Here is a 12,809-nt window from a genome sequence, read left to right on the forward strand (position 1 = left end):
TATTTCACCAACATTTGAGCATTATTCAAGCAAAAAATCTGCAACAGTTTAACTCTATTTCAGCAATATTTCAACTCTATTTCAACAATTTTTCAGCAACAAATTCAGGAACATTTTAACTCCATTACAGCAACATTTCAGCAACAGTTTCATGAAAGGTTTTCAATATTACATATCCAACAAAAAATTCACAAAAATTCTCAAAACAAAATAACGCTAAGATGTTGACGTGTGATCCATATGCCCATGCCCACGCCCACGCCCACGCCCACACCCACGACCACGAGCATATAGTACCTACAAAAAAAAAAAATAATATTACATCAAAGGAACCATAAAATAAATTGTAACTTTAAATGAATGAATGACAAAATAAAAGAGGAAAGGTGAAAAATAAATTACTTCACTACATGCGGGACTATTTGAGGCTTGCAAGTGATAACTACTTGCATTGTTAAGCAATGCTTGATAGGTTCCATGGATGGAATACATCGATGGCATGGAAAAATGCATATTGTGATGAGGAAAACTTGGCTGCAACAATAACAAACACATATCAATTTCAAATGATAATAGTCACCTACAAATCTCTACTAAAACTTCTTATTAAACTAACTTACATCATAGGCGGGATACATAAATTGAGACGAAGAAGCTCTAACTTCAGGAACACTCGGCGAGAATGGAGGAAGTTGAGGAGCACTTGAAAATAAAGGATCCGACTGATGAAATAAGGGAGGTGCTTCAGGAGCACTTGTCGAAAATAAGGGAGGAGTTTGAAGAGTAACAGACATGGAAGTTTGAGAAGCATTATATGAACTTGTTTTATTTTTCTTTGCCAACGCAAGCTCCAAACCACCTTTTATCTGCCTTCGTCCCTTGCTAGTGCACTCTCTTCTCTTGAGTCCTTTTGCTTGAACTACATTTTTATCCGCTACACCATCCACTTCAAAGCTTTCGGGGGGGCTTTCTTCTTGAATAGTATCTGAACAAGGCATATTGAATTTTGCGCTTAACATGGTTTCATTGTCTGCAATTAATTCATCCGCTTTCTCGACCGTCAAATTATATGTTTCCTCACTTTCAGAAGCTCTACACGCTACTAATCTAAATATTGCCATCAATGACCTATAACGTGAAGTTTGATGCAATCTTACATCAACTTGAATATCATGTCCACACCTATCTTTCACATTTTCAGATCTTGCTTTTTTAGTCCATCTCTTCAGAATATATTGTGAAGGAATCTCTTTGAATTTGAGTCTTTCTCTAAGGATCTTCAAACAATGACTACACAAAATGCCCTTCATTTCAAACTTCCTACAACTGCAAGTGACTAAATCATCACACTCCTGTCTCACCTTTCTCACCTTTATACCATCACTATCAAGAACCGTATAAACGGTACTCTCACCATCATTTTCAATTTCTTCAATGTTTACTTCAAGGGACTTGACATACTCATCTTGAAATTCTTCAAAAATTTTATTTGTGTAAACATCTGCAGCTTGGTCCATAATCTTCACTTTAATATTCACCCTTGGCAACTTTTGGCATAGAGCATATTCGGCTTGTAACTCTTTGTACCTCTTCTCAGACAGAACTCGATCAAAATGCATGAAAAATTGCATTAAGTTATGATCAGACTGAATGAAATCCTTCAAGAAAGCATTAAAGGATTCACTAAGTTGGGTGCTACTCATGCCCGCACCCCATGCATTTCTAACATATGGCCAACCCCATTTTTCCTTCACCCCAAATGTTAACTTCAACCAATGATTATCTCTTACTTCATACTTGTCAAGCATTTCCTCCCATTTTAATGTAAACTCTTCCTCATCCTCAATGTCGTACATAAACGTGGATAAAACACTCTTCATCCCCTTATCCTTCACCGCCGCCTTATCCTTGAAGATAGAATTTGCATGCCTTAATGCATTTTGCATCAAATGCCAAGTGCAAAGGCGATGGGTTGTGTTAGGCATGACAATAGGTATGGCCTTAGCCATTGCAGCATCCTGATCCGTAAAAATTGTTTTTGGAGCCTTACTTGACATTGCCTCCAAGAATCTTCTAAAAAGCCATACAAAAGAATCGGCAGTCTCATCATACATCAAAGCTGCACCAAATATCACAGTTTCCCTATGATGGTTAAATCCAACAAAAGACGCAAATGGTCTATGTGCACTATTTAACTTGTAAGTAGTGTCGAAAGTCACAACATCACCAAATTGCCCATAATCCATGATCATCTGAGCATCGGCCCAAAATATGTTTGTAATCTGCTCCTCGTTATCTAATTGGACCGAGTAAAAAAAAGATGGATTCTCCAATGATTTGTCACGAAAATATTGCAAAATGCTACCTGCCTCTCCATATGCTAAACTGTTTTGCCTCTTCGTTCTCAAATAATTTTTTTGGGCCAGTTTTGTGAACCCAAGTGACTCCCTTCCACCAACTTCATTACCCAAGAGCTCAAATGTAGCATTAAGACGGATTCTAGATTTTTCAGCTAAATCTATTTCGGTTGCCTGTGATGCAGATATCTTCTTTTGGGATGGTAACATATGCGTACATTCTGTTGGTACAAAGATATGATTATGTTGTTCAACAAAATCACTAACAAAAAATTTCTGCATATTTCTATCCCACTTAATAACAAGTCGGGCTTGACAACCAGTCCTCATTTCCTGCCTAGGATTTTTTGTTAATGGATCTCGCTTGTCGACAACCCGAAATCCCTCCTTATTACAAACAAATTGCCTTGAAGTGATTTGCCCCTCTTTGCTCTTGTTTACATAACCCCTTCTAATACTGAAGCCCAACCTTCCTCCATAACTATTATAGAAATCATATACTTCTTGTTCTGTATCAAATGTCATGCGAACTCTAGGCTTCCAATCACACTCGCCCCCGTCATTCTCATGATTGTTAGGTTCCATATCAATGTGCCAAGTCACTTAAAAAATAAAGAAGTGCTCAATATTAGCATAAAAACTGTACATTATGTTTGCAAAATAATACAAACTGAATAAGATAATCAACGAATAACAAACTGAATAATACAAACTAAATTATGGTCTTTGTTATGTACCACAGTGTGGTTTTAAGATGTTCACTATAGCAGGTATTCAGAAGAAAAAAATATAAATGAGTCCTGTGAAGCATTCATGCACTATATGTTGCTTAATATACATGACCATCCAGCATTTGCACTCTTAGGTAATATGTTGTCAATTTTAATTTGTGACCTTGTGTTCTTATGACTGTACAATAATACAAATCCCTGGGTTACTTGCTTTGCAGCATTGATCAATCTAATTTTGTGTTTTGCATGATTGAGGAATTAATATCAAATCCCTAAGGATTGCTAAAATTTAATTCATGAATGCCATTTTAGTAAGCCAAGTTTTAAAGGATATCAAGCAACAAGGGGGCTTTGATTGGATTGTGGAAATTTAATTAGTTGCATGAGAATACTATAAGAAGCTGGATTTGGAAGTTTTTAATCTCGACTGTTCTAAATCTATATATATATATATATATCTAAACTACTGTTCTAAATAATCAACACAGATATTGCAAGTTTTCATGGTATTGATGGTTATCGTTTTGAGAAAACAATCAAACTAAACTATTTTTCAGCTAAAGAAGCAATTATACTGAAACACCAATTCTGCTTATGTGCTCAACAAGAAATCTATGAACAATTGCTTCGTCTGTCAACAAGTAAGAATCCAGATTCAAGTATAGGATCAGGTCTTGTTTTGGTCCACCTAACCTAGAACTCAACATTGGCATATATCTTGATAGTTCAAACCCCCTACCACTTGAGGCTCCATTTCGATACATGGATTTGAAATGAATGGATTTAATGGATTTAATACAGGGATTGAACAATATTCAGCACAACACAGATATTGCAAAAAAAAATTATGTTCTCAACCATAGAGCTATCATCTGGGATTGATTTCGAGGAGACCAAAAAAAACAAAATCGAACTTAAAACATATATTTAAACATTCTAAATACCTATATTTTCTTCAATCGGTTGGAACAGGGGCGACGGCCACGGTGGCGGCAGGACAGTGGCAACGGCACGACGGCGACGACAGCGGGGCGACTGCCACGGTGGGGCGACGGGATGCACGAAGTAGCAGCCTCTCTACTCTTCTTCGATCTCTCGTTCTTTCATCGTTTTGCTTCTTCCCGCCATCTGTATTCGCATTCTTCAGCCTGGGGGGAATTTTGAAATCGAAAATGCTGAAATTTTTTTTTTTTGGAAAATCCTCACCAAAACGACGTCGTTTTGGTGAGGCTTAAGCACAGCCGTCCGATCATCCACTTCAGGAGATCACTCTAGAGAATAACTCTAGAGGATCCGGACGTGAGGGGTTTTGGCTGGAGAGAATCTAAATCCAGATCGAACCTCACCGACGTGGACCTATAATACGATGACGAATTATGTTTTTTTAAAAATTATTATTTTGATTGATTGTGAAGTGGACCCATAATTTAAAATTATTTTAAAATTATTATTTTTTAAAATTATAATACGATGACGATTGATTTTGATTGATTGTGAATAATATGTTTTTTTTTAAATTATTATTTTTATTGAATTAGATTTCTGTCAACTGTTTATTTTTTCACTATTTATTTTTTTATATAAAAATAATTTGATCATGTTAGGTTTTATTTTTTGGCAATCCCGCATGACAAAACTTCTTTCAGTTGTATTTATTTTCGCACTTTTATTTCAGTGAGGCTATGAGTGTTTTAGATGCGAATCCAACCCGAATTGTGCCTTTCAGAAAAGTTTATGATGCTAAAGCTTTCAAGATTACCACTTCGCTGATTATGACGGGGATCGAGCTGCCCGGTCAGCTCGCGGGGGTCCAGGGGGCAGCGCCCCTTGGCGGTTCCGGGGCAGCGCCACGGCGGGGTCGAGGGGCAGCGCCCCCGAAGCAAAATGCAAAAATGCATTCAAAGTTGCCTGTCCGATCATGTTATATTTTTCCAGTTTTTCAAATTTTGGTCTCCCTGCTCGAGCGGGGAAAGGGACGCTCAAGCGGGGATTGGAAGCTCTCAGCATCTCTGCAGTCGCCTGAAAAAGTACTGGATGGTGTGATTCGACGCTCGAGCGTCAAAACCGACGCTCGAGCGTGGAGCCTGCATGAAATCACAGAATTTGAAGTCTCCGCTCGAGCGGGAAGAGCCACGCTCGAGCGGACCGCGCGATCCCAGATTTCCAGATTTGATTAAGGAGTTGGTTTTCTTCTGAAACTAGGATTGCTTTGGTTTTCTATAAATAGTTGGTTTTCTCCCAACACTAGAGGAACTTCTCCAGATCTTATTTTTGGATCTTAAGGTTTATATCTGGAGATATTTTGCTAGTTTCTTTGATGTTTTTATTGAGTATTCAACTCATGGTTTAAAGAGAGTACATCAAAGGTTGTGTTTTGTTCTACAAAAGAGAGAGTTGTTCTTCGGTGGATTCTGAAGAATTCGAGCCTGAAGCTTTGGTGGATTCCAGGGTGGCTCATCGTAAAGACAATTCCGAGGTGAAGACGGGTTGGAAGAGGCACATAGAGGTTGGTTCAATTAGGCGTGGATTCGCTAAGTAATTGAGAGTATACCTGTGTAATTCCTTTAAATCTTCTTAGTGGATTGTTTTTGTGGCTGTTGCCCGTGGTTTTTTTATCACAGTTGGAGGTGTCCAATTGTGATTTTTTCCACGTAAAATCGTTGTGTCTCTTTGTCTTGATTGTTTGATTGTTTGATTGAGATTGTTATATTCTACTTAAAATTGATACATAATCACAAATCAACATCTAGGGGATTTCTAGATTTTTCAGATCACATAACTATTAATATGATTTTTTACAAGTATATAATGCTCGATAAGTTTTATACAGTGAACGGTTCGAATTATCGAAACGAAACTTATGATAAGCCCTCATGGATCCAACAGTACCCGCGATTCAATCTGAGACTAAAGGGAAGCTAGGCCCATTAACATTAGTCAGAAACAGTTCTGGTTTACTTCAGTAATTCTCATGTTGGAAAGACATTTCCACCATCCAAACCCTATTTTTGACAATGGAAAATGTTATGGACCCAAAATAATTTATCAACTTTTTTATCAAACTTTTTACATGGGTGTGTGACCCACACAAATTCACATGTGTGTGGGTCTCACACTCACATGAGAGGTTTCGTATAAAATTTAATAGATTATTTAGGATCCATAGCATAACTCTTTGATAATTATGTTAAAAGTTAAAAAGTTAATCGTATTGCTTGGTTTCATTTTTCCAAAAACACTTTTCATAAAATTCTACTTTTTTATTTTTCGTATTTTTTTTATTTTCACTGAATTTTTTTTATATTTTAAGCAAATTTTTTTTTACTTTTTAGACACACCTAACATAAATATACATAAAAAGTAAAAAAATTGTAAAAAAAATCTTTTAAAAATTCACTAAATACTAAAAATATAAAAAATATATATATAATAATTCAGTACATTTTTTTATTTTTATGTATTTATTAATTTTTTTCACAAATTTTTTACTTTTTAGATACATCTAAGTAAGATGCATCTAAAAAAGTAAAAAATGTTTAAAATTTAAAAATATTCACTAAAAACAAAAAATACGAAAATAAAAAAACTCAGTTTTCAAAAAACTTAATCCAAAAACTCAAACCAAACACACTGAATTTTTTTTTTATTTTTTTGGCTTACTATCGTTTTTTTACACGTTTTTTCTAAAAAATTATAAAAAGTTAAAAAATTAGTTTTTAACCTACATTTCAAAATAGGCCAACGTAAAGGGAGAGGTAAGAAAAATAAAAAATAAAAAAACTGATCAAATCGATTGAACTAGATCAAATCAATCATATTATCAAACAAACTGATCAAATCGATTGAATCGGACCGAATCGATTATATTTAAGCTTCGTATGACAATAGTTAAATTGACTAAATAAGTACAAAAACACAAAATAAACTAAATAAGCCAATAAAATAAAATGTCACATCAAACTCATAATTATTTTACATTTTCTCTCATAACCACCATATTCAACAAAAAAAAAAAACTTTCCAAACAGAGCTAATTTAGTCAGGCTATTTTTAACAATAGTCGGTCTATGCAGTATTTTAATTTTATTTTTTTGGATTTTTAGTTTGGTACCGGTTCAAGCATCTTGTGTACCAAACTAAACCGAAATCAACCGCTTCAACATATATTATATTTATATATATAATATAACGATATAATTATATTAATAAATATAACAAATTATTAATCTCAATTAATTAAGATTATTATCTCTATAACCTAGGTTAGAAATCCTTATATATTTTTTTTTGTTTGTATTTTTGTTCATTTAGAAATTGGGAAATATTTATTAAATGAATAGATTGGATATGTTTGAAATGGTTCACAAAGGGTTAATTCAATATTTTTACACAGATCAGTGGCTATATTAAAAAGTTGCTCGAATTTTGTAACGCCCCAACCCTTCACATGTCATCTATATTGTCCGATTTGGGCTACACCCACATGGATTTGTTTTTCCTAATGGGTCACCTATCCTAGAACTACTCCAACCTAAGTACGCTTAACTGGGGAGTTCTACTAGGGATTTCACCACTCGAGAAAAGGCCTCAATGCTATATAAGGGTCCAGGTTTTTATTTTTATAGCCCAAGAACTCTCCCTCCATTCCCGATGTGGGACATCGGGACCTTACAAATTTGAAAAGTCCTAAACTGATTAAACCAAACCAAACAGTACCACTTCAATCGGTGTAGTTTGGCGAGGTTTTATAGGAGAAACGGTCTATATCGTTGCTCAAAATAATAAAATTGATATTATTAATTTGGTGCAAAATTTTACCTAAATACGGTCCATGCCGAACCAATTACATCCCTATGTATCAAACCTATAGAGTTCATCCATTTATACTTTAAAAATAATCTAGGATAAATTACAAATACACCCCTTCATATTTTACTTCAAATACAAATTATTTTTTATAATTTTGAAAATTTTATAATGCCCTTCAAGTTTTTAATTTAGAACAAAAGACACTTTTTATTAATAAGTTATCAAATCAATTAACAATTTTTAATAATTTTAAAAATACATTTCAATTAACAATTTAAGTGATTATAGGGGAAAATTAGGAAGAGATTCCTCTACGTATTTGTGTAAGAGTTTAATGAGAACAATAATTTATTTGCTAATTAAAATCTCTAAGATTTAAAATTCTATGAAGATAAGGAAAAATTTCAACATAAATGTCAACACTGCCCTTTTAACCCTAAACTTTTGTCTAGCGCCTTCTCTTTCTTTCCAGTAAACAAGTTGTATTTTGAAATACATTTCAAAATTTTAAAATTTAATAACTTTTGACCTAAATTCCATATCTTGTAAAATTTATATTCTTGGAATTGTCTCGTTGAGATCTATTAAATAAGATCTATAATGAATATTAAATTTTGAAAAGAAAAAAAAAATTCACTGTGTTTTCTAATTAAAAGTTAGAGAAATTTCATTGACTTCTTAATTGTCCTGGCTTCAGTTAGTGAAATTTTACTGATTTCTCAATTGTCTTGGTTTCAGTCAATGAAATTTCATTGATTTAGACTTTGAGTACAACTTAGTGAAATTTCACTCACTCTGAGGATAGAAACTCAATGAAAATGTCATTTTTTTCGACAGAATTTCATATTCATCATGGATCTTTTCTGATAGATCTCAATAAAAAGATTCCAAAAATATAAATTTTATGAAAAGCAGATATCTAGATCAAAAGTTATTAAATTTATAAGTTTTGATATACATTCAAAATCTAAAAACAGTTGTTGCTTGTACAAACAACTGTAAGAGTATTTTAATTAATAAAATACTCCAAAAAAATAGAGTGTCGGAACTAGCATGCATTTTTTTTTTTTTGGGTCCTTGAACTAGTAAAGATTTATAATGAGGGAGTTGAAAAAAATCCCATTTTATATAGGCCTTGTTTGGGAAGTTGGCTTTTTAGCTATTTTGACTAAAAAGGTTGTATTTGAGAAGTTAGTTGATTTTTTTTTTTTTATATAGTTGATTTGATAGTTGTGAGAAAAAAAGTAAAATGATTATGGATTGAATGTGACATTTTATTTTATTGGCTATTTTAACCTATTTTGTCCTTATTAACTATTTTAGCCCAAATAGCTCTTCCTAAACAGGGCTATAGTTATTTTCAAAATTACAAAGGACAATCCGTATTATAAGTAAAACTCATAAAGTATATTTGTATTTTACCCAATAAGTTATTTTGCTTTCATATATATATATATATACATACATACTAGTGGATGGCACACGCGATGCGTATGCAATTCAAATAAGTAAGAAGAAAAGAAAATAATAATGAAAATAATATTATACTATATATTTAGCTTAAGTGATATGAGTCTTCCTACTTTAAATCAATGGTCATGGGTTCAAACCTTACTCGTCTCTTTGTGTAACTTTTTAAAAAAAAATAAAAAACACTACCACGTGGCATGAGGAGAGCAAAAGTTTCACTACACCAATTGAGGCCTTCACTTAATAATACATAATTCAGATAAGTAAAAATAAAAACAAATAATAAATAAATTAGTATCATAATATATATATATAAATATATTGTTTAAGTGGTAAGAATGTTTTTAATGAAACTTAAGGCCTTGAGTTTAAACCTTACTGTCACGACCCAAACCCACCTCTATAGGTTTAGCGTTGTAACCGGTCAGTAATCTATGATTACCAAAGACTTGCTTAACAATAAAGACAATTACACAATAATTGGGGCTAGAGAAGCCAATCAATAATAGAAAATATCGTCGAATGAGTTGTGATGACTTTAATGGAACAAAGCAACTTGCATATACTTGTACAGTCACAATCACTTATATCCATAACACACTTATATACAGAACCAAAGTATAAGTTAGGGAATTAAATCACATATCAAAAACAGTATAAACAAAAGCCAAAAACATTCTTGTCACTTAAACACAGCTTCAAACAGGTGACTCTGGACCACCCAAAAAGCCTTGACAAATTAACGGTTCCAAATCTCACAATGAGGCACAATAGTTGGCTTGACAAAACGGGGTTCAGGTTGACGATGCTAACTCTGATCCGGTGCTCAATCACCTACATATATATATATATATAATAAACAATGAGTTAGAGCCCAATAAATAATCCCAAAGTAAAGAGGGTAGATGAATGAGATTCACAGCTTATAGGAACAAAGCAATGTTCAAAATATTTTTCGGATACTTGTGCTAATAAATAAAGTCCCATAAACCTTTAGTAAACTATCCATAGATCAACACATAGCGTAGTACGTCATCAAAAACGTTACTAGACCTTTAGCAAAATACCATACAAAAAGTTTATGATGAATCAAAGTATTTATCAAACATATACATTCAAAAGTCATAAAGTTCTTCATACCATTTGGTGTCACTTTTATTTCATGATGTCAGCAAATTAGCAGAATCTCCACAATGGATCGAGAACATAGGCATAACGATCACAACGAATCGACATATACATAACAATTGCATCAGATAGACATATACATAACGATCACAATTGATCGACTTATACATAACGATCGCAATTGATCGACCTAGACATAACAATCACAATTGATCGACTTAGACATAACAATCACAATGGGTCGATATAGACATGACGACCACTATGGATCGACATAAACATAACGAAAGTTTCTTAAAATCAAGCACATGTTCATGGTGTCACGTTCAATGATCAATAGGGAATCTTATTCATTCGTATCAAACATAATTTCTCAAAAAACCTGTCATTTCATATAGCGATTCCGGTTTGACCCAATCTTTGTTGTACTCCGGACTCGAGTTTCATGGTTTAGTGTCGTGGTTCATCTTTTTTCCCTTGGTTTTCCCTTAAGTTTGTCTTTTGGTTTGTTGTGGTTGTGTTTGGGATAGGTTGGTTACTTGATTTCCAAACTCTTGTTGCATAGATTTTTGCTCCTCCGCTCGAGCGACACTTCTTGCGCTCAAACAGGCTTTGCAAACTCTCAGTATTTTTGTAGGCCTGCAAAACTATTGGGAGAGTGCATTCTATGCTCAAGTGGGATCAGCTCGAGCGGCCACTTCTTGCGCTCGAGCGGTTGGTCTGTTGTCTGCAAAACTACTGGATGTGTGCTTTCTATGCTCGAGCGTCACATCTTGAGCTCGAGCAGTGATGGTCTTCTTCATTATGCCTTAGTGCTCGAGGGTCATTTCTTGCGCTCGAACGGAATAACTTATTGTGTTTGACGCTCGAGCACATTGTGCATATATCAGTTCGTGAAATTGACTTTTTACCTCACTTTTTCAGATCGTTTCTTTCTAAACCCTAAAGTTGAGACACTCTCTCTCTAAAACACACACTCTCTCTCTCTCTCTCTCTCTCTCTCTCTCTCCATATATATATATATATATATATTTTCACCTAGTTCTAGTGATTTCTCCATCCATTTGCCTTTGTTAAAAAGAGTGAGCATCTCTAGATCTCAGTTTTGATCCGAATAAAGTTGGGTTTGAGCATCTTTGAAGTTTCATCCTTGCTTGGCTCGTCTTCTCTATTTGAGGTAGAGATTTTCTATACTTTTATATGGCTTTTAACTTAGTTATGGTTTGTTGTGTAACAAATGGTAGAATTTAAGGTATTGTGAACAAACCTAGGGTTTGGTAATAAATCAAAAGAGCGGTTTCTAAGTGAATAAGCTACAAATGGTTATGGGATTGAATATGAGGCTACGTTGTGTCAACATAATTGATTTTGACATTTGGTTTGAAATTTGGGAAAAATGGGAGTTTTCCCTAAAATGCTTTAGATATTTATTTTGTATAAATAAATGAAATTGATATTGTAAATATGAAATTGGATAGGCGTTGATATAAATGGTGGGGTTGGATATGTATTACCTCACACCTTTGGGAATTTGAATAGATTATATGTCTTGAGATTGAATATCTATTTAGAAATATTTGTATTGGGCTATCGGTGGAGGATAACTATGATTGTTGTAGAAATTGCATGAGGATTAGGTGAATTGAATCTAATCTCTTGTTGCTTGTCATTGTTTTTTACTACGTTTAATTACATTATATATGTATGATTGTTTGGTAGAAGAAATGGGATGTACTCCATTGTTTGGGAAGGGATAGAGAATGGACTTTATTGAAATTAAGTTGGCATATGTGTCCAGGATGAAAGTCCTGAAACTGCGCCTATACATAGGTGTCGATCTCGCGGACGAAATTTTCATAAAATGGCAAATTGAAGTGAGATGAAATGAATTAACTTGAATTGACAAGAAGAAAAAGGATTGAGATGTGAATTTTGGTACTTTATGATTATATAGAATATGGATGCTTTATCACTGGCATTGTAACTACACATCATACTTATATCTTTTTGTTAAGATCCATATACTGTGGCAGATTGTTCATACTGGGTTTTGGCTCACCCTATTTGGAAAAAAAACCATTTTCAGGTGTTAATGATATGCCTCTGCCAAAGCAAAAGCTTGGAGGGACTTTGGATTAAGAGCTTCATTTTGTTGCATTATCTTTTGTATAGCCCAGGGCTTTATTTGTATTGAGCTAGTCTCGCTTTTGTTGTAACCAAGTAATGACTTGAAAAGATGTAAGCCCTTAAGGCAGTTAAATATATGTTTAACTTCCATTCTTCTTTACTACTTATAGCACATACTGTAGATTCA

General features: G+C 33.8%; 1 protein-coding gene across 1 annotated transcript; it reads right to left on the reverse strand.

The window, feature by feature from the left end:
- Window positions 1–216: 216 nt before the first annotated feature.
- On the reverse strand, window positions 217–2,942 carry LOC114284653 (protein FAR1-RELATED SEQUENCE 5-like). Its single transcript, XM_082908207.1, has 3 exons — window positions 621–2,942; window positions 403–534; window positions 217–297 (listed from the first exon to the last, which is right to left on the reverse strand). The coding sequence occupies exons 1-3, from the start codon at window positions 2,940–2,942 to the stop codon at window positions 217–219; spliced, it is 2,535 nt and encodes an 844-aa protein (XP_082764333.1).
- Window positions 2,943–12,809: the final 9,867 nt, after the last annotated feature.

The sequence above is a fragment of the Camellia sinensis genome, chromosome 15 (genome assembly GCF_055761805.1).
Source record: "Camellia sinensis isolate YWXY chromosome 15, ASM5576180v1, whole genome shotgun sequence".
Lineage (NCBI taxonomy): Eukaryota > Viridiplantae > Streptophyta > Magnoliopsida > Ericales > Theaceae > Camellia > Camellia sinensis.